Source organism: Hippichthys cyanospilos, chromosome 19 (genome assembly GCF_059441005.1).
Source record: "Hippichthys cyanospilos isolate Australia breed blue-spotted pipefish chromosome 19, RoL_Hcya_1.0, whole genome shotgun sequence".
Lineage (NCBI taxonomy): Eukaryota > Metazoa > Chordata > Actinopteri > Syngnathiformes > Syngnathidae > Hippichthys > Hippichthys cyanospilos.
Window position 1 is genome coordinate 15,332,691 of NC_142387.1, and position 22,696 is coordinate 15,355,386.

At 40.3% G+C, this 22,696-nt stretch overlaps 3 protein-coding genes and 1 long non-coding RNA gene across 7 annotated transcripts in view; 2 read left to right on the top strand and 2 right to left on the bottom strand.

Annotated features, from left to right (window-relative positions):
- Window positions 1-1,075, top strand: part of LOC148408085 (RNA-binding Raly-like protein) — a 70,742-nt gene extending 69,667 nt beyond the window's left edge. For all 4 annotated transcript variants that reach the window (XM_088441893.1, XM_088441894.1, XM_088441895.1 and 1 more), the window contains 2 exons: window positions 278-317; window positions 537-1,075. In XM_088441893.1, coding sequence (XP_088298019.1) covers window positions 278-310 — 33 coding nt within the window. In that variant the 3' untranslated portion in view covers window positions 311-317; window positions 537-1,075. The remainder of the gene's footprint in view (window positions 1-277; window positions 318-536) is intronic.
- Window positions 1,076-3,146: 2,071 nt separating this feature from the next.
- Window positions 3,147-5,830, bottom strand: rbis (ribosomal biogenesis factor). The gene is made up of 4 exons (XM_088441898.1): window positions 4,204-5,830; window positions 3,837-3,958; window positions 3,660-3,761; window positions 3,147-3,590 (listed from the first exon to the last, which is right to left on the bottom strand). The coding sequence occupies exons 2-4, from the start codon at window positions 3,948-3,950 to the stop codon at window positions 3,522-3,524; spliced, it is 285 nt and encodes a 94-aa protein (XP_088298024.1). The 5' UTR covers window positions 3,951-3,958; window positions 4,204-5,830; the 3' UTR covers window positions 3,147-3,521.
- Window positions 5,319-10,314, top strand: LOC148408087 (carbonic anhydrase 1-like). The gene is made up of 7 exons (XM_088441897.1): window positions 5,319-5,478; window positions 5,618-5,815; window positions 7,786-7,904; window positions 8,006-8,098; window positions 8,181-8,243; window positions 8,405-8,560; window positions 9,437-10,314. Exons 1-7 carry the CDS (start codon window positions 5,445-5,447, stop codon window positions 9,554-9,556), a joined length of 783 nt encoding a protein of 260 aa, XP_088298023.1. The 5' UTR covers window positions 5,319-5,444; the 3' UTR covers window positions 9,557-10,314.
- Window positions 10,315-12,197: 1,883 nt separating this feature from the next.
- LOC148408088 (uncharacterized) lies at window positions 12,198-22,696 on the bottom strand. The gene is made up of 3 exons (XR_015863657.1): window positions 22,267-22,696; window positions 12,489-12,578; window positions 12,198-12,355 (listed from the first exon to the last, which is right to left on the bottom strand). It is a non-coding gene; the product is annotated as an uncharacterized LOC148408088 (long non-coding RNA).

The following is a 22,696-nucleotide window of genomic DNA, read 5'->3' on the forward strand; positions in this document are numbered from 1 at the left end:
TGTTGAGTAGTTCAGTAATTGATTACTTTAGTACTTAATTGCCACAAGTAATCAATTACCCATCGGTATTTAAGTACTAAAGTAACTGATTTATAGAAGTAATTCAATCATAAGAACTTTAGTAGTGTAGTGAAACCCTAAAGTCATTGATTACTTGAGGTAGTAAAGTCATTCATTCCTTTGGTACTAAAGAAAAATACCAAAGACGACTTAGTTCAGGACTTACTCGGTTTGGCGTCAGTCAGTTTTGAACATTCCTTGCGCTTGTGCTTTGCAGATGGAAAACCACGTTTCCGACATCGACAACTGAAAACCAGGTAGGCGCATTTTTTTTTGTAGTAGCACTCGGAATAACTTCGCAAAGTATAAAAAAAATCAACAGTTAACGATTCAAAAGAAAACTGAAGTTTAAGAGTAGTCAAAAAGATGCTTGTGAGTGATGTCTGTCTGCATGAGTTGCTGCACCGTTTGTGTTCTCCATTGTTTTTTGTTTTTTTTTTGCGTTATTTATTAAATGAAATGCTTTGTGGCTGCAGGGTGCCGAGGAAATCCCAATTCCCTTGGGCGGGCGTCGTAAGGCAACGAGGCAGAGAACCTGGATCAAAATGTGATGTACAGTATGTATAATATTCAAAAAAAAAAAAAAAATTCGAGGGAGATGTTCAAGGTCCCCCAACAAGAGGCGGACAGTACTTTGCACTCCTCCAAGTTCCGTTGTGCACTGTGCTGTCATTTTGATCATTTTCTCATCCATTTCGTGTGCGAAATGGAATCTTGCCAGTCATTTTCGGACCATTTGACGGTCCCCAGACGTTTTTCTCTTTCGCTGTTTTTTGCTCGGTAGCCAAACGTCGCATATTTTTACGTATTTTTCTGTGTGCTCGCTGAACATATGTTTACATTTTGTGTCATTGTGAGAATACTTGCAAACGCACCATGACCAAAAAAAAAAAAACTCACCGTGGTCACCTGCAACCAATGGGGCTGTTTTTTTGTTTAGTTAGGATAGCAACAATCTGGATAGTTTTCATTTCGTGCAACTAACTTAAAAAACATTTACATTGCGGATTTTAACAGCTGCCAAGGATTTTAACCCAAAGATGTATAAAAATACATTTATTGATGATGCGACAAAAAGTCTTATTTATACAGTGTATATATATATACACACACTGTATAAATAAGACTTTTGTGTGTGTGTTGAAATCCAGACAGATAAAAGAAAAAGAGAAAAGCCCGGTTGACGATTTGTCTGCGCTGGCCCTTTAAATGACCAAACAGAAAGTGAAAAATCCTAAATGGCTTTCAGCATTTCTCACCTTGCTTATTTTTATTTTTTTGATGGCCTGTAAGTAGTGTGGGTTACCATGGCAACAGCAGCTCCGCAGCTAGAGGTCCTCAGTGACAATTGGTTGTGGACGGCCTGGCTTACACACAACTGTTGTACAGACAAATGTACATTTTTTTTTCTATAAATATTTTTATCAACAGGCATGTTACTGTAATTTGTATTTTATGTTTATCTACAAAAAGGAAGGAAAGGAAATCTGATAGTAAAACAAAGTATATATGTACATGTGTATATATGTATTTACACATATATGTATATGTGCAGTATATACCTTATCGTATATATGTATATGCATATATATGTATATTATTCATGCATATATATATATATATATATATATATATATATATATTATACATGCATATATATGTTTATGTTTGTGTGTATATATATATATATATATATATATATATATATATATACACACACACACACACATTCACATATATATATTTATATATACACACATTCACACACATATATATATATATATATATATATATATATGCATATATATGTATATATATATATATATATATATATATATATGCATATATATGTGTATGTATGAAAAGGACAGTTCATTGTATTGTACATAAAACTACTTGTGTTCCTATCAAGTGAATAAAGTTGGTGTCACGTTTAATGGAATGTGCCAGCTTGTTTGTTTTCTTAAGCCAAACGTCTTCAAATGCTCTCATTTGAATTGTTTTTGTTTGGATTGCAAATGGTGTGGAATTGTCAGGTGTTGGCTAAAATATTGCAAGAATGATGCGGAAGAAAACAACTGTAGAAGAAAAAAACAATATTTACCAAATGTGTAAAATAGACAATAAGAATCAGAAATAAGTTATTTTCTCTTTCGTACACTATATGCCACACACACACACACACACTGGGTGCCATCCCCCCCATGCCCTCAGGTGTCGTTCCATAATTGAATTCCTTTCCAGAGAAGCCTCCAGAATTGCCCAAGGAGGCCCCCCCCCCCCCCCCCCCCCCCAAAAAAAAAAAAAAAAACACACACACACACACACACACACCATGAAATGTATTTTGACTAGCATACATATCTTAGTGAAACTCTTACTTCCTTCCCCCAAAAATCACTTAGGGGCACCTTTGGAATTTTTTTTTTTTGACCCAGACAAAGGTCAAACCAATGGACATAATACTGGATCAGAACAAGAAGCTCAAATTATTCTGAAGGACCCATGCTTCAGATTTGAATAGGAAGTCAGCCATTTTGGTTTGTGGCATCCATTTTGGGGGAATTGAAGATTTCAATTCCACCCGTTGCTCGCACAAGAGCGAAATGGAATGAGTCGGCGGCGCCATCGATCGCTTTATTTCTGTTCAGGCCGAGGCGCCCTCGCGTGAACAAAATGGCTGAGCGGGTGGACGCCGGTTCCGATTTCAGCGGCAGGCCTGAACCCATCTGTGGCGTGGCGATGATGGGATCAATATTTTCATTTTTTCTCCCAGTTAGAAAGCTGTCGCAGAATGTTGGGTTAAAAGGTCTAAATCAGGGAAGACAATACTCACTTTAAAGTCATTTAGTAATCAAACAATATGTAGTTCAAAGGTTATATTTTTTCCTAAAGCGTGCACGAAACTTGCCAATCAAATTTTAGGCGATCCCTAATTTGGGCAGGTGACAGGCCTAAACACGTTAATTTGTGACTTAGCACTACCTGGTGGCCATGATAGGTACTGCACATGTGGAACGATTTCCGGTCTGCGGCTCGCGTTAATACTTTTAACTAAATATATATAAATACAAACTGCTGCGAAGTTTTGCAGTCCATATTTGAGTGTCTTTATTCTGTCATCTTAAGAAATCCAAAAATTCAGCAATCCTAATTTGTTTTAAAATCATATTTAAAAAAAAAAGCAAAATATACCACATAAAGATTTAGATTTTAGTTATTTACAGAAAATCGCATCCTCCTGAGAGCCAGCCAAATCATTTGTGTCCATTACGTCTCACCAAGACAGTTGTTCAATTGCATCCCACAGGAAGACATAAAAACCATCATCGGAAAGGCCGCGTCGTCCTCGACTGTGCACGCTAGGACTTTGCAGGGTATCCCCAATGAGTCAAAAGATAGAGAGCAAAAAAAATGTCCTCTAGGGTGGACACAAATGAACAGGATGAATTTGAAGTCAATCAAAGCTGAGAGAAGAGTTGGATGGCGCTGTCGATATTCACCGGCTCCTTCGGTGGCTCTTTCGCGATCTGGAGTGACCAAAATAATACATAAATTGAAGAGTAGGACGTGGTGATGAATCAAATGTTGGACTTGACCTGCTGCGCCGGCTTCTTTGGTTTGGAAACGCTGACGTCACTATGGACTTCCGAGAACATCTGGTTGAGGTTTTCCACCTTCTCGTTCTTCACGGCGTTGATCTGAGATAACCAGAATAACGCGGTTGGTGTCACGATTATTATTCTTTTATATGATTTTTTTTTATTGATTCTTACGTGTTTGAGCGTGGTCCGGATGGGTTTGGCTTTGTTTTTGGCCTTCATGTGCTTGTTTGCTGCCACTTGGAAGACGTTTGTCTGCTTTTTACCTTTTTGCTTGTTTTTACCCATGTTCGCCACTAAAACACAAGCAAAGGGGGAAAATATTGATATTTTTCGTTTGCGACCAAGAATTCGACACAAAATTGCATAATTATATGTATGTATCGGCCTATTAACTCGTTTTCGATGCCATTCATTTTAGAGCTGTTTTTTACTGATTGTGTCACGAAAAACGCAGCGTACTTTTTATTGTTTGATAAGAAAATTGTGTGATAATCCATTAAACAGTCTTGTTAAAAAAAACATGCAAATCTCAACATACCTTGCGTGCCTCCACGTTGGTCTGTTTATGTTCCTTAGCAGGTAGCGTCCGTTTTTGATGACATCATCAACATGGGACGAGAAGGCGGAAGAAATTTTAAAATCAGGTTAGTCGACGTCATAAAAATGAACAAGCAAAGTTGTTAGCCGGCTTTCTCCTTAACTATCTACAATGCACATCGAATCAAATGGTACGTTAATGTATTAAAACTACTTTTAAAAGCATGTTACACTGATGTTTGTTTTTTAAACACTCTAATCCAATGAGATCGACAATTTTGTTCTGCTTGGTTGCCACGCATTACGTGTTCTGGGAAAAAATGAAATGCTTTGAAAATACATAGTTTTTTTCCGGCTGCTAAATTGCTAAGATGTTACATTTGCGTGAAGTTGAAAGAGTATCGTGCACGAAAAATAGAAACTACGATTTCCGTTGTGCGTGCGTGGCCTTCACATTAAAAGCTCGGCTTTCTTTTGTTTGTATGAGGACTATCATTTTGAACGTCGCGAACAAATGCAGGTTCGTAAATATAGCACTCGGTCCCAGGCAGTGTGTGAAGACTGTCATCTTTTCAGTTCTGTTTCATAAGCGTTCCATTAAAAAAAAAAAATCGCTGGCAGCGATGTGCTTTCATCACCTGCCTGCAGGTGGCGCCATTGCACGTAAAAAAAAAAAGCCTGCCGAAACGGATGCTTGTTCTGTGCATTGCTTTGCAAAATCTATACAATATCCGCCATGATTCTGTCTGGAATGAAGGTCATGTCTTCGGGACGCGTAGTTATTGCGGGTTTGGACTTGACTTGACCTCCATCTCGCCCGGTTCCGAACCGATGCTTGCACCGGTTTGCTCATTGTCGTTATTGCGGTTCCACTTTTTTTTTTTAATACGCGGATGGAGGCAAGACATAAAAAAATGGACGATGAGGTTGGGATACACGTAAATGTTTTTGTGAATGGAGCGGACGAGGATATGGGGGTACCTCCTAGATTCGCGGATCGACCCACGCGTCGCGTTCGACTCGGGTAGCATCGTTGGGATTAGATTAGATGCGCGCAGAGAAAGAGAGAGAGAGGATTGCTGCAGCACGCCTGGAAAACCGGTGGAGGAGGAGGAGGAGGAAGAGTAAGGGGGGGGGGTGCCCCGTGTATTTATATATAAGGCAGCGCGCAGCTGTCAGGTGGCGGGGGGCACCAGTGCTGTTTGCGGGATTGCTCAGAAAGAAACCAGTCAAAGTGACAACATGTCTCACTCGTGGGGTTACGGCGCCGATAACGGTGAGCGCTTCGCTTTCTTTTCCCCCCTCGGGCGCAATTTGCGTCCGTGCACGCGCAAACTCCGCGCATTCGCCAGCATCCTGCAGCCATCCGGATAAAAGAATTGCTCGATGCATGTGTCCTTTTGTTGTTGTCGCAGGTCCGGAGAAGTGGTCCGCCAATTTTCCCATCGCGGACGGTCCGCGCCAGTCGCCCATCGACATCAGTCCGGGCCTGGCGTCGTACGACGGCGCGCTCAAGCCGCTCAGCCTCAAGTACGACCCGGGGACATGCTTGGACATCCTCAACAACGGACATTCCTTCCAGGTGTCCTACCTCGATGACACGGACAGCTCCGGTGAGGCACCTTTTGTATTTGGATCTTTTTTTTTTTTCGTGCATCACTGACGTCATCCATATTTTCTCCTCTAGTGAGACGCGGTCTTCTCACTAAGGAATGATTTCAGTCCTTTGTTTTCATAAAATGGCATAAAAAAAAAAATATATATATATATATATATATGTATATATGTTGTTGGTTCTAGTTCTATCAAGTAAAGTTTTTTTTCTCACATAATGGTAATATTTCTCACAGTATTGAACAATGTATGGCTCTTGTAGTACAGTATTTTAAAAAAAATGCTACTTTTTTTTGTCGATTCGATATTTTCTTCCCTGCAGGAACAGGAGATTTCATTGAGTCCTTTTTTAAGGCACATCAATCAAATGTACTGTCCGGTTTCATGGTATGCGTAGTATTTGTGTAAAATAAGAGCTCCTTCTTCGACTGCACGGGAGGGAGGACGGCTTCATTTTGGCCCCCCGGGAACAAAGCCAGGCGCTAGCTGAATTGTTAATGTCACCTCAAGTAAACTTTCCCTGCCACTAAGCATGCTAAGAAGGTGGAAAGGTGATGAAAATAGGCTCCTTGATGCCGCCTGCTCGCGTGAGCCGAGGCGGCGCTGCCAAATTGGAAAGGCTTTTTCATTTCGTATCATTAAAGAAAAAAAAATCAAGTCAAAAAGTGCGAAAATCCAAAGAATATTCATTTTTCAAATATTCCCGGGATGAGGCCCAAATAGATGGTTCGCGTGTATTTTTAAACCTTTGCTTATCCAGATTACATGCGCGCTTGCCAAGTGAGATTAAGGTTACGCAATCTACTCGACTCGGGCGCAAAGACACAACAGAATACGGCCGTCCCGTTGTGCGCATTTCCACCTGAGCGTTGTGGCATTGAGTCACGCATCTTGTGTGCCAAACGGGACCATGACGCATTCCAAATCAAGAGCCGCCACCATTACGCATATTTTCCCGCACGCAAATAACATTTGAAGCTTTAATATCCCCACTTTTTGGGGGGAAATTTTCATTGACAAAATTCCGGCTACACTGGGGAAAATTTGCTAAGGCTAGGCCCTAAAATAACTTCCGCTGTAAATGAATTACGCAAATATTGCCACTCCCACTTGAAGTTTTTCATCGAAACAATAAAAGTTAATTTGCCATTGTGTATTAAAAAAAAAAAAAAAAACTTGCCTCTCAGTCCATTAGTTTATTGCTAACTAGCATGGATGTTGAGAAACAGTACTCACAGTCATGTTGCGTATACTGCATCAGTGCCGTACTGATGAACCCAAAGAGGAGTTGAGACATCACATTGAGGTGTGTCTAAAGTAGAAAAAGAATTTGATGTCATTTTTGTTTGTAGAGTGTAAGTTATGAAAGTGGTCGATTACACAGTGTATTTGAAAAACTGCTTTCAATCCAATCGTTTGATACTAACGGCAACTAGCATGGATGGTGTGCAGCAGTACTTGCAGTCATGTTCTGTATCCTGAGTAGGACTAATACCAGTGCTGTACTGATGAGCTGAGAGAGGAGTTGACACATCATGTTGAACTAGTAAATTACAATGTTTTTAAAAAAACAAACAAACAGCATTTCAGTCCACGAGTTTAATACTAATGCTAACTAGCATGAATGTTGTGTAGCAATTTCATTTTTTGTGGTGTCAGTTTTTGCCATTTCCAGGTGAAGCTTATTCAAGTAGATGTAATAAATTAGTGTTAAAAAATACATCATTTCAGTCCACTCGTTTATTACTAACGCTAACTAGCATGAATGTTGCGTAGCAGTACTCACAGTCATGTTCTGTATCCTGGATAGAACAGCAAGTATTAGTGGCGCACTGATGACCTTAGAGAGAAGTTGATACACCTCATTGAAGACTTGTGTACTCTCTGCTGTAAACTGAAAAAAAAAAGAATAAAAATGCTGTCACTCATTGAAAATGGCCGTCTTTTTGGCCTGTCTCCCCGCGCGCAGTTCTGACAGGCGGTCCCGTCTCGGGGGTGTACCGGCTCAAGCAGTTCCACTTCCACTGGGGGGCTTCGGACGACAGGGGCTCGGAGCACACCGTGTCTGGAAACAAGTACCCCGCCGAGGTAGGGACGCAAATATTTCAAGACGCTTCTGTTTATTTATATTGGATTAAAATATTTTGAAATGGGGCATTTCAGTTCATTTTTGGTCCTGTTTTTGGCAGCTTCATCTGGTTCACTGGAACACCAAATACGCCAATTTCGGCGAGGCTGCGGGCAAACCCGACGGACTCGCCGTGGTGGGAGTTTTCCTGCAGGTTTGTGCCAAAATGTTCGAAATGTTTGAAATTTTCACCTTCTAGAATGAAATCATGAACTATTGTTGCTTTCTTCTTGCAGATTGGTAATGAAAACGCCAGTCTCCAGAAGGTCCTGGATGCTTTTGCTGCCATCAAGACCAAAGTACGTGTCCATGGCGACTGTGACTGCTTTTTTTTTTGTGTTTTTATTTTCATGCTGCAAATCTTCCAGTAGCGCTCACCGCTGCCTGGCATGTTGTGGCAAAGAGTGGTACTGCACACAATTTCCTTTACTATACTTTTTTTGTTTTTTTTTCCGATCAGGGCAAGCAGACCACGTTCAAGGGTTTCGACCCGAGCAGCCTGCTGCCGTCCTGCCTGGACTACTGGACGTACGAGGGCTCGCTGACCACGCCCCCTCTGCTGGAGAGCGTCACCTGGATCGTCTGCAAGGATCCCATCGGCGTCAGCTCGGCTCAGGTACCGCCGAAAGGCTTCTCTGTTGAGTTGAGCTTGTGATGAAACGAGAAAGGTTTTCCGTTAGTTTTCATGTTGGTATGGTTTGATTTTTATTTTTTTAGTTACTTTTAGTTGTAGTCTTATTTTTAAGAATTAAATAGATTGCTTCCACTGTCCGCAATTTGTCTCGAAACAGCAAAGTGAATCGCATCTCAACATACGCTTGAGACATTACTGGAAAGGCCAGGATGTCCTCTACTGGGGACAGTAGGACTTTGTTGGGTAGTGCCATTGAGTCTTAAGATATAGAACATAGTGGACGCAAATGAACCAAGTGTGACCAAAATGTTCATCTAACAAAGGTCTGCTAGTTAAATGCTAACATATAAAGTGAAACCCAAGAGATGGGCTAAAGCAAATTAGCATAGATGTTGTGCTAATGCTAAACCTTTGAGGATATTCAAAGACCAAAATGTTCAATCATATCAATTTAAAACCTCCGCTAGCTGAATGCTAACATATGCGAAACCCAAGAGGTGGGCTAAAGCGAATTAGCGTTTTGCTAATGCTAAACCTTTGAGGATATTTAAAGACCAAAATGTTCAATCATATCAGTTTAAAAGATCCGCTAGCTGAATGCTAACATATAATGTGAACGCCAAGAGGTGGGCTAAAGCAAATTAGCATATCTGCTGCGCCAATGCTAAATCCTTACACATCGGCTCCTTTAGCACAATAATTTAGCACAATAATGCAACTAGTTGGGGACCTTCTCTGCCAGCAAGTCTCGCTCTCTCTTCCGGCGGCGCTCACCGCCGCCCGGCACGCCGTGGCAAAAAGCGGTACTACACAATGGTTGCTCGACAGCGGCGTGAGGCGGATCCCTTGTCTCCACAGATGGAGAAATTCCGCAGCCTGCTCTTCTCGGCCGAGGGCGAGCCCGAGTGCTGCATGGTGGACAACTACCGGCCCCCGCAGCCGCTCAAAGGTCGCCGGGTGCGCGCTTTCTTCAAGTGAACGAACCGTCCTTTCCGCCAGTATAACCGTGCCATCGGAATGAAGACGTAAAGGCCTTTTTTTTTCCTAGCATCGAAATCTCCATATGAAACGATATTGACGCTAGAAATAAATCCCGTTTGAAATTCACAATGGCAGGGATATACTTACCTCGGCGACCCCGTCCCGCCGTTGCCCTTCTGACCCCCACGCCAGCTATTTTGACACCTCCTTTTAGCCGCCGGATGGCATGGAGCTTCAAAGCTCACGTGTCTCCCCTCCGTCCAATATTCCTCCACGGAATTGTGCCGCTGCCCCGCGGAGCGCTGGGCGGGCGCCACTTTGTCACCGCGTGCAAAAGAAGCCATCCGCCACGGGCGCGGCCTCCAACCACCGCTGGGGCGGCGAACGCTAGCCTCAAACCCTTCTTGTCGTCTCGTCCTCATCGTGTGTCTTTTCATAACGTGTGTGTCCTCTGGAAAGAAATTTTCATGAAATATTATGTGTCAAAAGGTGTGCAATTAAGAGCGTTAAAAAAAAAGCCAAGTTGAGAAGACAGTGTTGCACTTCCTTCATATGGAATCTCTGTATTTCTCAACCGATGTACTTAAACGGATTGTAATTGATTTTTTAAATGACAAATTAGATGCCTTATTGTTATTATTTTTAAATTGCGCCAGTGGTGTTAAGCCCCACCCATCCAAAAATTGTATGTCTCATTGTTCTTCTATGTGTGAAAAGTGGACATTTGACCAGTTCAATAAATCTGTTAAAGGTGATCGATGTGTCAAGTGGTTTGTAACGTTCAAGCTAAAATTGACTGTATTTTCTTAAGGAAATTGTTTACATTAGCCTGTTGGGTAATTTAGCACCCAAGCTACAGGCTAGCAACCCTAATTCGGACTTTGTGTGAAATCTTCATGTCAAGGCTAACTATAGCATCAAAAGTTAAAGACAGATTTTTCTAAGTACAAAAGATAGGTCGCCTCTACTTTTTTAATATTTTTATAAAAACGAAAATCGACACCCGCAAGAGCTAATTTAACACCCTTTGTGTAATTTATAAAAAAGTTTTATTTCTTTCGATTGGTTCTAACTAGCATAAAAAGTGCAAATGAACCATTTGATTGTCAGCTCTACTTTGTAAAACGTTAAAAGAATGAAACTTTAAAGCTAAGCTAAATTCGCTATAATTACAACAAGCTAGCTTAAAACATAAAAGCTAACGCTGTCACTGTCAACTGAAGGCGAAAATGACTAGTGTTTTTATTTAGTGTTGATTCAGTTGGAACAACCCTTGACCTTTGCCCTTTGTTGATAAACATGAGACACGCCATTTCTTGCCTCAGTGTTAAGTCGCTTTCTCAGTCTGCTGCGACTATTTGGCGCACGCCTACCACTCAAAACAATGATCAGCATTTTTTCAAACATGCATTTGTGGCAAGACAAAAAAGACACTTAGCGAAGCGTTAGTTGAAGTGTGATATGCAAACATGGATGTCACAATTCAATTCAAATGTATTTATTCTTGATTTCCATTTGCTCTATTTTGGAAATGATTTCACCAACAGACTTGATGTCCTCGTGACGCTGCCTTTCTTTTTCGGGTATGTGTTTGTTTTGTTTTGAATCTGTTGTGACAGCCGGATGACCTTGCTGGGGGCTGTCATGTGACACGTGCCCTCTTTTATTTTTTATTTTACCTCGCTGTCTGATGCACCCCCCCCCCCCCCCCCCCAAGATAAAATCGATGCCATAACAGTAGTGGCGCTGGCCTGACACACGCATGAACTAAAGCTGTTTGCGTTGATTTTATTGATTATACACTCATGCGCGCACACACACACACAGACACACACACACACGGCCTTTGGGCCTTCCCCTATTACTGTTGCTGCCACTGTGGTGACATGCAAGAAAGGACAGTAGCCTTGCATGCACACATTGACCGTTTGTGTATGTTTGTGTGTGTTTAAATGATTGCATCATGTATCTAATGTTACACTTTGTTTGTGATTATCAGTGGAATAACCTACTAGTGCGAGGCTCAGGGAGTACTTATAAATACACAGTATATCTATTATTATGTGTGTGTGCATGTAAAAATATACTCTACACACACACACACACACACACACACACACACACACATATATATATATATATATATATATATATATATATATATATATATATATATATATATATATATATATATATGCAGTCCAGTGAGTGTGTACGAGCAGTATTTATGTGGTATTGACATGACGAGACCATGGTGACATGCGAGTTAATTAGCGCCGCTTTTAGAGTAGGCTGTGACCTCCCTAAGGGAAACGGCATACACATTGCGATGCATGCATTGCGAGGCTCGGTGTAAGGTTTGTTTTGCCTTCGGAGATGAATTTGGTTCGCCTCATTTTCTTCAACAAATCCATGTGCTAATATGCTAGCGCGCGAGCCTGAAAATCAAGGAACCCGATCCTAGTTAAATCCCTTTTTTGCCGCCGCTCCCACGATAACATGAAAGAGGGCATTCAGCAGCGCCGTCCAAATGCTAGCTAGCATTGTTAGCTTCTTTTTTTTTTTTTGCGGCCATTAGAAGAGGAAGAAGAATGGCACTCATTGAGCGCCACTCGATTAGCCGCGACTCAGCGCGTCCGAGACTGGCTGAGATTGGACTCGCCGGTTGCCAAGCAGGACAGATTGCGTTACTCACGGGAATCCAGTTTCGGAGGTCACCGCGCTCACGTTACCCTGGCCTTGACTAAAGGTTTTACAAAAATAATGGGACGCCCCCTGGGAAATGTATTGATAAACCTACAAAGAGTTGAAATAAAAGAAATCAATAGTTATGCTTTTATATTGAGTTGCTTGAGTACTTTCAAAGATGTAATATATTTTAGTGTCAACAATTGTGTTTATTATTTTTCTAAAACTACCATATACGCACCTGTGACGTGGACAACTGCAGGAAGTTCAAAACTCAAAATAATCCAGTGCTTTGATTTTTAAATCACTAAAATGGCCCACCCGTAGACACCTGCAAGTGGAAAAGAAAATACATTACAACACAATGCTTTTATTTTGTAAAAAAAAACAAAAAAAAACACGGACAATAGTATTTGACCACCAGCAGGTAGTAAATCATTAAAGTAAACAATGCTTTATTTTGAAATTATTCTATGTTATATTGGAACAAAGCAAGAAAAAAAAAGTCATTTAGTGCCAATTACTGCTTTTATTTTGTAAAACATGCATTCAAATACTTGTAAGGCAAGGTCAAAAGTATTGGGACATCCACAAGAAGTTAAAACATGCTTTCATTTAATGCCCAGCTACCTATGGACAAAAGAAAGAAATGAAAAATGCAGAACGCCAACAAAAGTATTTATGCAGGAAGTAAAGCTTTTATTTTTGTCAATCTTGACACCAAATCTTCCTTGTAAAATGTGCGAGCTGCAAATCATCCAGCAGGTGCGCATTCTTGGGCTATCTGTCATCGATGTCCCGTGCCCATGGGGGCGACACCAACATTATCCCGCCATCAACTCCGTCCTATTTTGGCTTGGCTCCGCAATCACAGACGCCATCTTGACTTTACGTCGACGTGTGCAAACGAGGAATTTCCTGCCCTCCGTCAGGGCGCCGTCGCAGCTCTCGTCCGAAGGGAATTTTCGCTCCTAATTTCGTCCCGCGGCCTCCGAACGCGGGGTTCTCAAGCCGAGCTTTGAGTACCCTCGGGGGACCGTGAAGGCGCTTGAGTACAAATTGTAAAAATATAAACATTTGTATATTTATGAAATTGAAATGGGAATATGTATTATACCGTACATAGAGTTTTATGCCTTTTGAAGACTTTTGCACTGTTGCAAACGTCATCAGTTGGCCGTTAGCGCCGCCAAGAGATTTTGGGGTGTCAACACAAAAATATTCTATTCTATTGAGTTGGCATTGAAGGATGAATGCAAAAATCGGAGGAAATGCACGATAAAACATGGGGTTTTCAATATGTCCAAAATTGACAAAATTTCCAACTTTGAATGGCAGTAAATGAGCCTGACATGGGCTAAATTTGACACTAATTGGGTCTACCGCTCGACCTCCTGTTTGCATTTGGAAAGGAAGGCATTTTGAAAATAGTCATGTTCACAATCTATGCAATATTTTAGCTATATTTTAGCTATTTTAGCTATGCAATATTTTAGTAAAATATGTCTATAGAGAAAAGTTGCACAATTTACAAAAGTTTTGTAAATCAGACATGACTGCACAACACTGTTTATTTTATTTTTTTTCCATCCAAAAATGCTTTGCAATAGTTGGGGGGGTTTACCTGACTGGAAAAAAAAAATTCACTTATGGATATATTTGGGAATTTTATTTCATATGGAGCTGTGGGGAAAATAACATTTCTTTTCTTTTTCAATGGACTGATATAATATTGTATGCGTTTGTATCATTACAGAAAAATCAATTTCAGAGTGTAATCTGAAAATCCGAATTGCTTGTGTTTAGTGAGCATCAGCTCAAGCTTTTTTTTTTTTTTTTTTGCGTTTTTGGGGCAGCTTACATAACAAGCATTACATCAGCGGCATCAGGAGCGGCGATATCTTGTCACAGCATCGCGTGCCGCCATCTTGCAGCCGTTCCCCGCTCAGGTCATGGGATTTAGCGCCGATAACACGCGACGCTCCGAAAAAGCTTTCGCGCGTACTTCTCGGCGCAATAAATCATTCAAACGTGGTTGAGATTGAATGTGAGGTTTGGAGCCTAACTAAACATCAAACAAATAAAATGAGGCCTTATCTATTGTCAACAATGTAGTTTTGCTTGAAACATTTTCAGGCCATTGCCTCGAGGCGATAAAAGTTGGACGAAAAAACATTCAGGTTATTTGATGGGCGATTCGCAAACAAGAGCGGATATTCTTATTTATCATAAAAGCATCACGAGCGCCTCATATCTGGCGCGGTGACATTTAGCACCTCGTCGGGAGGAAGTCAGGTCGGGCGCAAGCGCTTTCTGGTAAATAAATCATGGTTCTCATACACTCCCCGGCATGTTTCAACATCGGCCTCGCCCAGTTACGTAAAATCACATTTCCAAATCATAACGTTAGCGCGGTAATTGGGGTTTTTGTTTGCATTTTGGAAATGCGTTTGAGAACAAAACACAGTTTTGCACTTTGAATTACATTTTAGAAAAGACTTGCTTGTTATTGTTCGGGCTGCCGGGCTCTCAATTGGCTACACGGAAGTTACGTGAGGGCACCAGAATGTATCTGAAAATTTTCAAAGGAACAGCAGAAAATTTACTTTGTTGCCGTGATAGGAACAGGACATTTTTCAAATTAAGAGCAAGGTAATTGTAACAGGAATCAACTTATGGTTAATTGTCTTGTAGTGATTATTTGACAAAATATTCAGGCTCTATGTTTTTTTTCTGCTTGAAATATTTTTAAAGTAATTCACAAAGGGGGGTACACGTACCCCAAGCGGTAGCTGGTACCACAAAAAGGCACATTTTCAATGAACGGCCCTTTTAAAAAACGATTTAAGGGCGCAGAGCATTATAAGGTGCATAGAATAGAAGCTACAGTAGTGGCTGGATAAGTCAGTCAAAATTTTCAATCAGAAATTAAGAAAAAGATGATTTGTGGAAAGTACTAGCTGAAAAACAATTTTTCAGCATAGCCAGAAATGTAATTTTTTTTTTACACTTCCTATATTCTATTTTTCACTCTTAAAATGCCAGTCACTAAAAATATATTTTGTGGAGTCTAACTGACCAGATAATTTTTTGTTTTTAATTCCCCCCAAATTTTTGTCTGATAACAAATTAAAATAAAATCCCGCCGACGTCCTTTCACGTCAACGGCACTCAAGGTGTCAAATGAGACTTTTTTTTTTTTTTTTCTCCACCCAATAATTTTGTCCCACTGGCGTTGACGTGATGTTAATCGTTGACCGGTTGATCCTCGAACAAAGAGTTAATTTTTAAACGCGGCGATAACAGGCTGGGAAATGTGTTTTCATGCCCAACATGTGGGAAAATGGTGCGTGGATGATTTTTTTCTTTTCTTTTTTTTATTTTTTCAACGTGGTACGTCCATGCGTGTGCACGGCATGACGATAAGATGACTTGACGTCTTTAAGATAAGATGACTTGACGTCTTTGGTACTTTTATTCGCTTCTTCAACTCTGACATTCGATGACAATGATAATGAGTGATGGTTAATAATAATTTATCATTTTGTGCTCGTATAAAATGAGCAGCCGGTATGTAAGGGTTTAAAAAAAAAAAAATGTTGGGCAATGCTGTGTGGGAGCAGAAAGGGCTTATCGTGATGTTAGCTTTTGCGATTGCGGCCACTCTTATCGGTTACATTTATGACATAAATGACATTTCTGACAAAAAATGGAAGAAATTTGAGGAGATGCACAAGAAAATATATATATATTTTTTGGACTTTGCATTAATTCCTAATGATGGATTTGGGTCATTTAAATTATGTAAGCATGCATGTGCTTGTGAGTGTGTGTCTGCCTGTGTGTGTATGTGTGTGTTTGTTTGTTAATGAGCTGCTGTTTGTAGATAACGGATGATTGTGGCTCATTATGTGTTGTGCAAAGTGGTTGTGTGTTGCTCCTTGTCCTTTTATTTTGTCTGTGTGTGTGTTTTTGCTACATAGTGGGGACCACATTTCAAGTTTTACTTTGTGGGGATGTCTTGCACTTTTGCGGACCAGTTCAGAACTTTTGTTTTTTTTTGTGTATGTGGGTGTGTGTGTATATATATATATATATATATATATATATATATATATATATATATATATATATATATATATATATAGACACCGATTTTGGCTAGGAAATAATTATGTCAATCGAGAACAATGTTTTTTGTGTATGGAATATTCTTCACCCCATGGGAGCAAAAGTTGTGTTTACACAGCCATGCCTCCCTATTAGCTTTTTAGCATGATTAGCTTTCAGCTTGTTTTTAAATCATGTGCTTGTGTGTGTGTGTGTGTGCATGTGGGTGGATGTCTGTGCAAGTGCATTTGAATGTGTGCGTCAATGTTGGCAAAGCAAACACACAAATCCTTCATCATTTCTAGTCTAAACACACACACATGTTAATTAAACTGTTGATTGAGATGAAACTGCACTCTTGAAAAAGACTGGACTGCACTCATGCAAGCGTACGTACAATGTGTGTGTGTGTGTGTGATTGTGCACGTCCCCTGCATGCGGCTGCTTTACGCACACACAAACATCAGCGCAGCTTTGAAATACAGTCAGAGCTACAGAGATAGTGATCACGTAAATATCCGTGTGTGTGTGTGTGTGTGTGCGCGTGTGTGCATGTGTGTAGTGTAGCGACCCCCAAGAACTCACAGGTCAAAGATAAATGAGCCATGTTGGACTTTGCGCAAACTGGTGTTTCCTTTCAACCAAGTTTGACGTATAATACGGGGGGAGGGGCATAAAAAAAAAAAAAAAAAAAATATATATATATATATATATATATATATATATATATATATATATATATATATATATATATTTTTTTTTTTTTTTTTTTCTGGAACTAATCTTGTAATGATTTTTTTACAGTAAATAGCTTTCAGAGCACATTTCGTCACTTGCTGTCAACTGAAAATGACATCACAGGTGCATTGGTATTGGCCAATCACGTCTCAGCTTGTCAACATCACATGACAGAAACCAGAAAAGAGATGAGCTGCGATCGTCGTTACCTGAGCGTGTGTGATGTCACTTTCAGTCGACAATGAGTAGGGGTTTTGTTTTATTTTTTTCCGATATTAATTTTTCGGGATAATATTATGTCCTGGCAAGAATTGTCATCCATGTCAAATGAACTATGTTTATTTTTCCCAGCACTGGTTTGAGCATTAAGCAGGGAAAATGAAAAAAGAACTAACCGTGGTCGGTCAGAATGCTCAAAATAATGTTCTTTTTTGTTAAAAATGGCTGGCGTTGAGTTAACTAGCGGCAAAATGAACGTCTTTGTTGAGGAAAATGTCGAAATGAATGTAGTATCTCTTGAACAAAAACAGATCCAAAGACATTGGCCTGCACTTGAACAAATGTTTTGTGGCCACGTCAGACAATTTACAAAATGATCGCCTTCTCAAATCATGAGACAAAGGACAATAAAAAATGCAGCTCCGTTTTGATGTCACTTAGCTCATGTCCAGTCCTCGTCAACGAATGTTATTGCATTACAAATACTCTGACAAGAACAAGTTCACCCAAAAAAATGAAGAAGCGTAAAAATAAGTCATATGCTTCTCAAAAGTACTCAAGCAAAAAGTACTATGTGCACTATTTTGTCTAATCCTTTGATCTTACCAATAAAGGCATGGGAAAGATTGAGAAAGGCACTAGAGAGCTGAAATTTCACCCATATGGTGACAACATGTCCAAGTTCAAAATGGCATGACCACTTACCATAATTCCCCCAATATAAGGCACACTTTTTCCTAAAAATGAAGGCCAAAAGTATGGGTGGATCCTGTAAATGGTAACTTAAAAATTGGATTTTTTCTTTTAATTCAAAACTATTCAAGGAAGATTGATCTGTCAGCCACATAAGCGGAATTTCGGCTCAGAGATGTGCATTTTTATATCGGCCTGAATCTTACTTTCATACATCAGTTGGCAGTTAGCATGTTACGGCATTATTTGCTGTGAAAGAAGCAAGCGGACTGAACCACCGTCCGAATCCATATCGGTTCACATGCAGGAATATTACTAAAACCGAGAGGATCATGCTAAGGTTATGACGTCTCTGTCTGATTGAAGAGTTTAGAAACTATTAGATTTATTCGGTTAAAGTGTTGATGCGTCTTATACACGATAACATAAAAAAATACTGTACTACAGTTTGACCCTAAAATTAAGGGTGCGCCCTATATCGGGGGAATTATGGTAGAGATCGCACTACCGAGATCGTGTCATCGTTTGGCTAAAATACCACGAGAACGACGTAGAAGAAAACGGCCAAAAAATGGTGAAAACATCGCACGAGGGTCGAAACCACTACAAATCGCGCAATTTTTACTCCCCTTGCCCGCGTTAATATAATAAACAAATACGATAGTAAAGATACATGAGCGTAAATGTTCGTGTAAATGGTGCGTAATGAGCGAAAGCGGAGGTGGCCAGAATAATGCGCTGCTGTCTAAACAGATGCCAGAGTGATAAATACGGGTCAACTATTTGCAGTCATAACAAGACGTGTTGGCGGCTCGCTGAGGATTACGGGCGCCTGCTTCCTGCTAACGCCGCTCAATCAACAAAGGTCCGAGTGTGCGCGCTCGGATCAATTGAGCGGTTTTATGGTCTTGCGTGCGCTTCGGTTGAGCCGCTTTGCACCTGAGGCTTACGCTCGGGAGGCCGGCCGGCCGGCCGTTCATCGGGAAAGGAGGCGCGCGGCGGCGGCTTAGGCCGGGCGTCTCGCTCTCATTGGCGCGGAAAGCTGGTCGGTCGGGGTAGGGGGAGCTCATTATCGCCGTAAGGCGTTTGTAATCCCGGCACTCGATCGTTTGCTTACGAGCAGCAGCGCTAGGTGGGACGCGCAGCGAAAAGTCACTTGGTGACTGGAGTTGTGGGCCTTTCGCCTTTGTTGAAATAGCATTTGAACAAAAACAGTTCAATGAAGCAGTGTGTTATTTTTAGTGTTAGCTTAGAAACGCCATGGACGGGATATTAGCGTAGATGCTGCATTGTGTCTGTATACTGTAAAATCAGTCAGTCAGTTTTGTCGGTTGGTTAGGTTGCTGGTAACTTTGTTGGTTAGTCAGTTAGTAGGGCAGATGGTTAATTCTGCAGCTAGTTTGCTATTGGTTGGCACTCGGGACTGTTTAAGTGATGTACTGAGTTAACTATTCATATGTTAGTTAGTTAGTTAGTTAGTTTGTTGTGTTGCCTTGAGAGAGATCTGCAGTGAAATTCTATGTGTCAAGACTTGCACAGTAGGATTTATATAGTGACATAGTAGAAATTGGCAAATTGTTCCCCGGTTTCCTTGGTGATGTGAAGCATCTAGGACACTACGGGAATATTAATGGCTTCTGCTCAGTTCTCGGCCAAGATCTCTCATTCACATGCTTATAAAGCTCAACATGCAGTCTCTTCCATTGGGCCTTTTGTTTTGTTCGACACACTCTCAGCGTGCAAGCCCCCCCTGCACGCCAGAGGCCAGTCTGTGCGATGTGTCCCATTTTGGACACCATGTCGCCAAGCAACGCCGAGCGAGAATATAAGTCTATTCATGGAGCTTGGTCATCATTACGCTGCTTGTTGTGGCTTACAAATGTCTTCTCGTTGAAGATAGAATACTAAATACGCATGAGGTCGACCTGCATGCTCGTTTCCGTTAGCTTGTCTATGGTGTTTTGTATCACGTGTTAGTTTCATTGTAGTTTCATTACAGAAAAATTGCACGGTTCTCTGCTAACCCACAAGTTATCAATGCTAATGTAACATCAATGCTAGTAGACCATGTGTTAACGTTATAATAGTTTTCTCATTTGATTAAAAATACAATATGTAATTCTCTTTTTTTTTTTTTTATGATGGACACCAACTTGGAAAGGCTGTCTCAGTGTGATTGCAATTTTCAAGGCCGAGAATGAACAAAATTAAACCTCGAAGAAAATTATATTGTTATGTCAGTGTAGCTAAAGTTCACTCAGCTTTGCGAGCATTTCACCGGCGTTGAATACAAATTGGGGTAATATCAAGTCTTACATAATATGCCAGAGGAGAACAAAGGATTGGGAATGGTCCTGTAGGAAATTCAAGAATTTGACATGTTATTTTTGTGAAACATTTTTTCCCAACAAGCGCATTATGTGCAGATGTTCGACACTCAAGGTTGCGGTGCTTTATGCATCACAGCAAAGAAAACAAATTGGTGGATGCTGAAATAAATCACGAGCAAGCTAATACGGTGATTACACGTGAAAAAGGTCCTTCAGAATGTGATACGTTCTAATCATTTACATGTGCGCTACAAGTCCAGAATTGCAGCGCTGCTTATTTTCACTGGCCAAGCGTCCATTTGTTTAAATGCTTTTTCGGAAAGACACACAAAGAAACGCAAACATATGTGCACAGTTAGGATATTAACAAAAAAACAGGATGTGTGGAATGACGTATTTGCAAAGGCTAATTGCGTTCTGAGCAATTGAAGTTGAATACTTATTTACGTGATGTTTGGAAAAGACAGTGAACGCCTCGCTTTGAGCTTCAAGTATTGTAGCACACGGATTTTTCTGAGACTGAATTCCGTTTTACTACGTCTTCTTTCATTTTAAGGAGTTATGTCAAGTGTTGATTTGAAAATATTTCGGCAATGTAATCAGTCATGAGCACACTGATAAACACAAGGAAGGTCACAGGTCACTCTCAGCACTGAGGTGGATTTAAGTGAAACTTCATCCATCAGAATGTTGTACCGATTTTAAAATAGATTTACATCTCACACATGCTTTGATTAAGGCACACTTCGACTCAGTAAAACCATTTTAAGGTGTTCCTTAGCAAGTGGTTCTAACTGTCAATGTTAAAAAAACAAAATGAAAAGAAATGGAAGGCTATTTTCTGACATCACTTTGAGGAAATTAAAGTAAAGCTCTCTCTTGAGAAGTATTCCTAAAAAAAGATCATCACTATCTCAATAAAATAAATAAATAAATAAATAAATAAGACAAGAGTTCTGTCCCATCCGTGCCTGATCTAATAAACTTTGGAACTACAGCTTCAGCGGTACGTCTATCTTTATTCAGGAACACCATTAAACAAATCCAGTGCGATTATCTATTTCATTTTTCATTATAGCACAATTTAGAAATAGGTTGCATCATGAGTCAATTAATTTGCTCTTAATTTGAAAAGAAAACTATACTGTTCTTATCACAACGTTAAAAAAACAACAACATTAAATTAGATTTGCTGTTACCTCTAGAAACCATGGTAAAATCTCCCGCAAGTACCTTGATGTACACAAGCTAACTAGCTTAATGCTAGCAAATGAAACCCATAAATAGGCTGATGAATATTAGAATTGACATATATGGTTAGTGGAAACACCTGCTACTTTAACATGAATAAAGTAGCAAACTATTCCAAGAAAAAAAACAACATTTGAAGATTTGTAGCAGACCTTCTCTGCCTCATCTTCTTTTTTTTGTTATTAATTACATTGCTTTATCTTCCAGTCAAGCTCAGTTCCATCCAGGAGCAAAGGTGTGCAACTCCAAATTAAGGCTGGCTAATAGAATTTGATTTTTATTGATGTAAGATGCGCCTGTTGAACAGCAGCCTTTGAAGCTGTCCGCCCGACGACTATGGAGTTATGAGCTAGCCTTTTACTATCGTCAAGTCTCCAACGTGACTGAGTGCAGGCCCCCTGCTGTTCTGTCAAGAGCACCGAGGCGTCTGTTTCCTGTCCGGATGCAAATAAATCCAAATCAAATTGTTCATTTTCTTAACCTAATAGTTACTTTAAGTTGATTTGGAGCGATTGAGGGAAACGGGAAGAAAAAAAAAACTGCAAATCCAACAAAGGAGAAAAGCACAGTTGTCCCAATTCAACCTTTGCAGAATATCATGAAGAGCTTTGACAACAACAAGAAAAAATAGCGTTTAACTGTGACAATAAAATAAAAATAACTTCTTGCATTACTCACCATCAATTCACATTTATTTCCATTGGAGGTGCTAATGTGTCCAGAAGCTGCTTTGCGACCTACCACAGAAAAAAACAGAGGACGAGCACACGTCAGGTGATGTGAATGCAAACGTTAGTTATACTGTATATAAAAATGATTTGATGTGTCAAAGCAGTTAAGCAGCTGTTTTTCTCATAGAACAAACATGAATCATGTCGATGAGCATCAAGGGAGGAAACGTTCCACAAAAAGTCACTTGGAGTTCTTTAACGTCCATCTTGCCTGGGAAACTGTGCTCGGATACAACTTGGGAGGATTCCATGCTAAGATGTGTGTTTGCATGCATGCGCGGTCTGACATTTGTGTGTGTGTGTATGCTATAGTGATTGTTATCACAAGGCCATTAGTGTGTGTGTTTGGGTGCGTGTGTGTACTGTACAGGGAATCA

Coding starts and splice junctions, on each gene's coding strand:
- rbis (XM_088441898.1), bottom strand. CDS start 3,950: ATGGGTAAAAACAAGCAAAAAGGTAAAAAGCAGACAAACGTCTTCCAA. Junction 3,762..3,836: donor TCCGGACCACGCTCAAACAC/GTAAGAATCAAT, acceptor TGGTTATCTCAG/ATCAACGCCGTGAAGAACGA. Junction 3,591..3,659: donor CAAAGAAGCCGGCGCAGCAG/GTCAAGTCCAAC, acceptor TGGTCACTCCAG/ATCGCGAAAGAGCCACCGAA.
- LOC148408087 (XM_088441897.1), top strand. CDS start 5,445: ATGTCTCACTCGTGGGGTTACGGCGCCGATAACG. Junction 5,816..7,785: donor CGATGACACGGACAGCTCCG/GTGAGGCACCTT, acceptor CCCCGCGCGCAG/TTCTGACAGGCGGTCCCGTC. Junction 8,561..9,436: donor TCGGCGTCAGCTCGGCTCAG/GTACCGCCGAAA, acceptor TTGTCTCCACAG/ATGGAGAAATTCCGCAGCCT.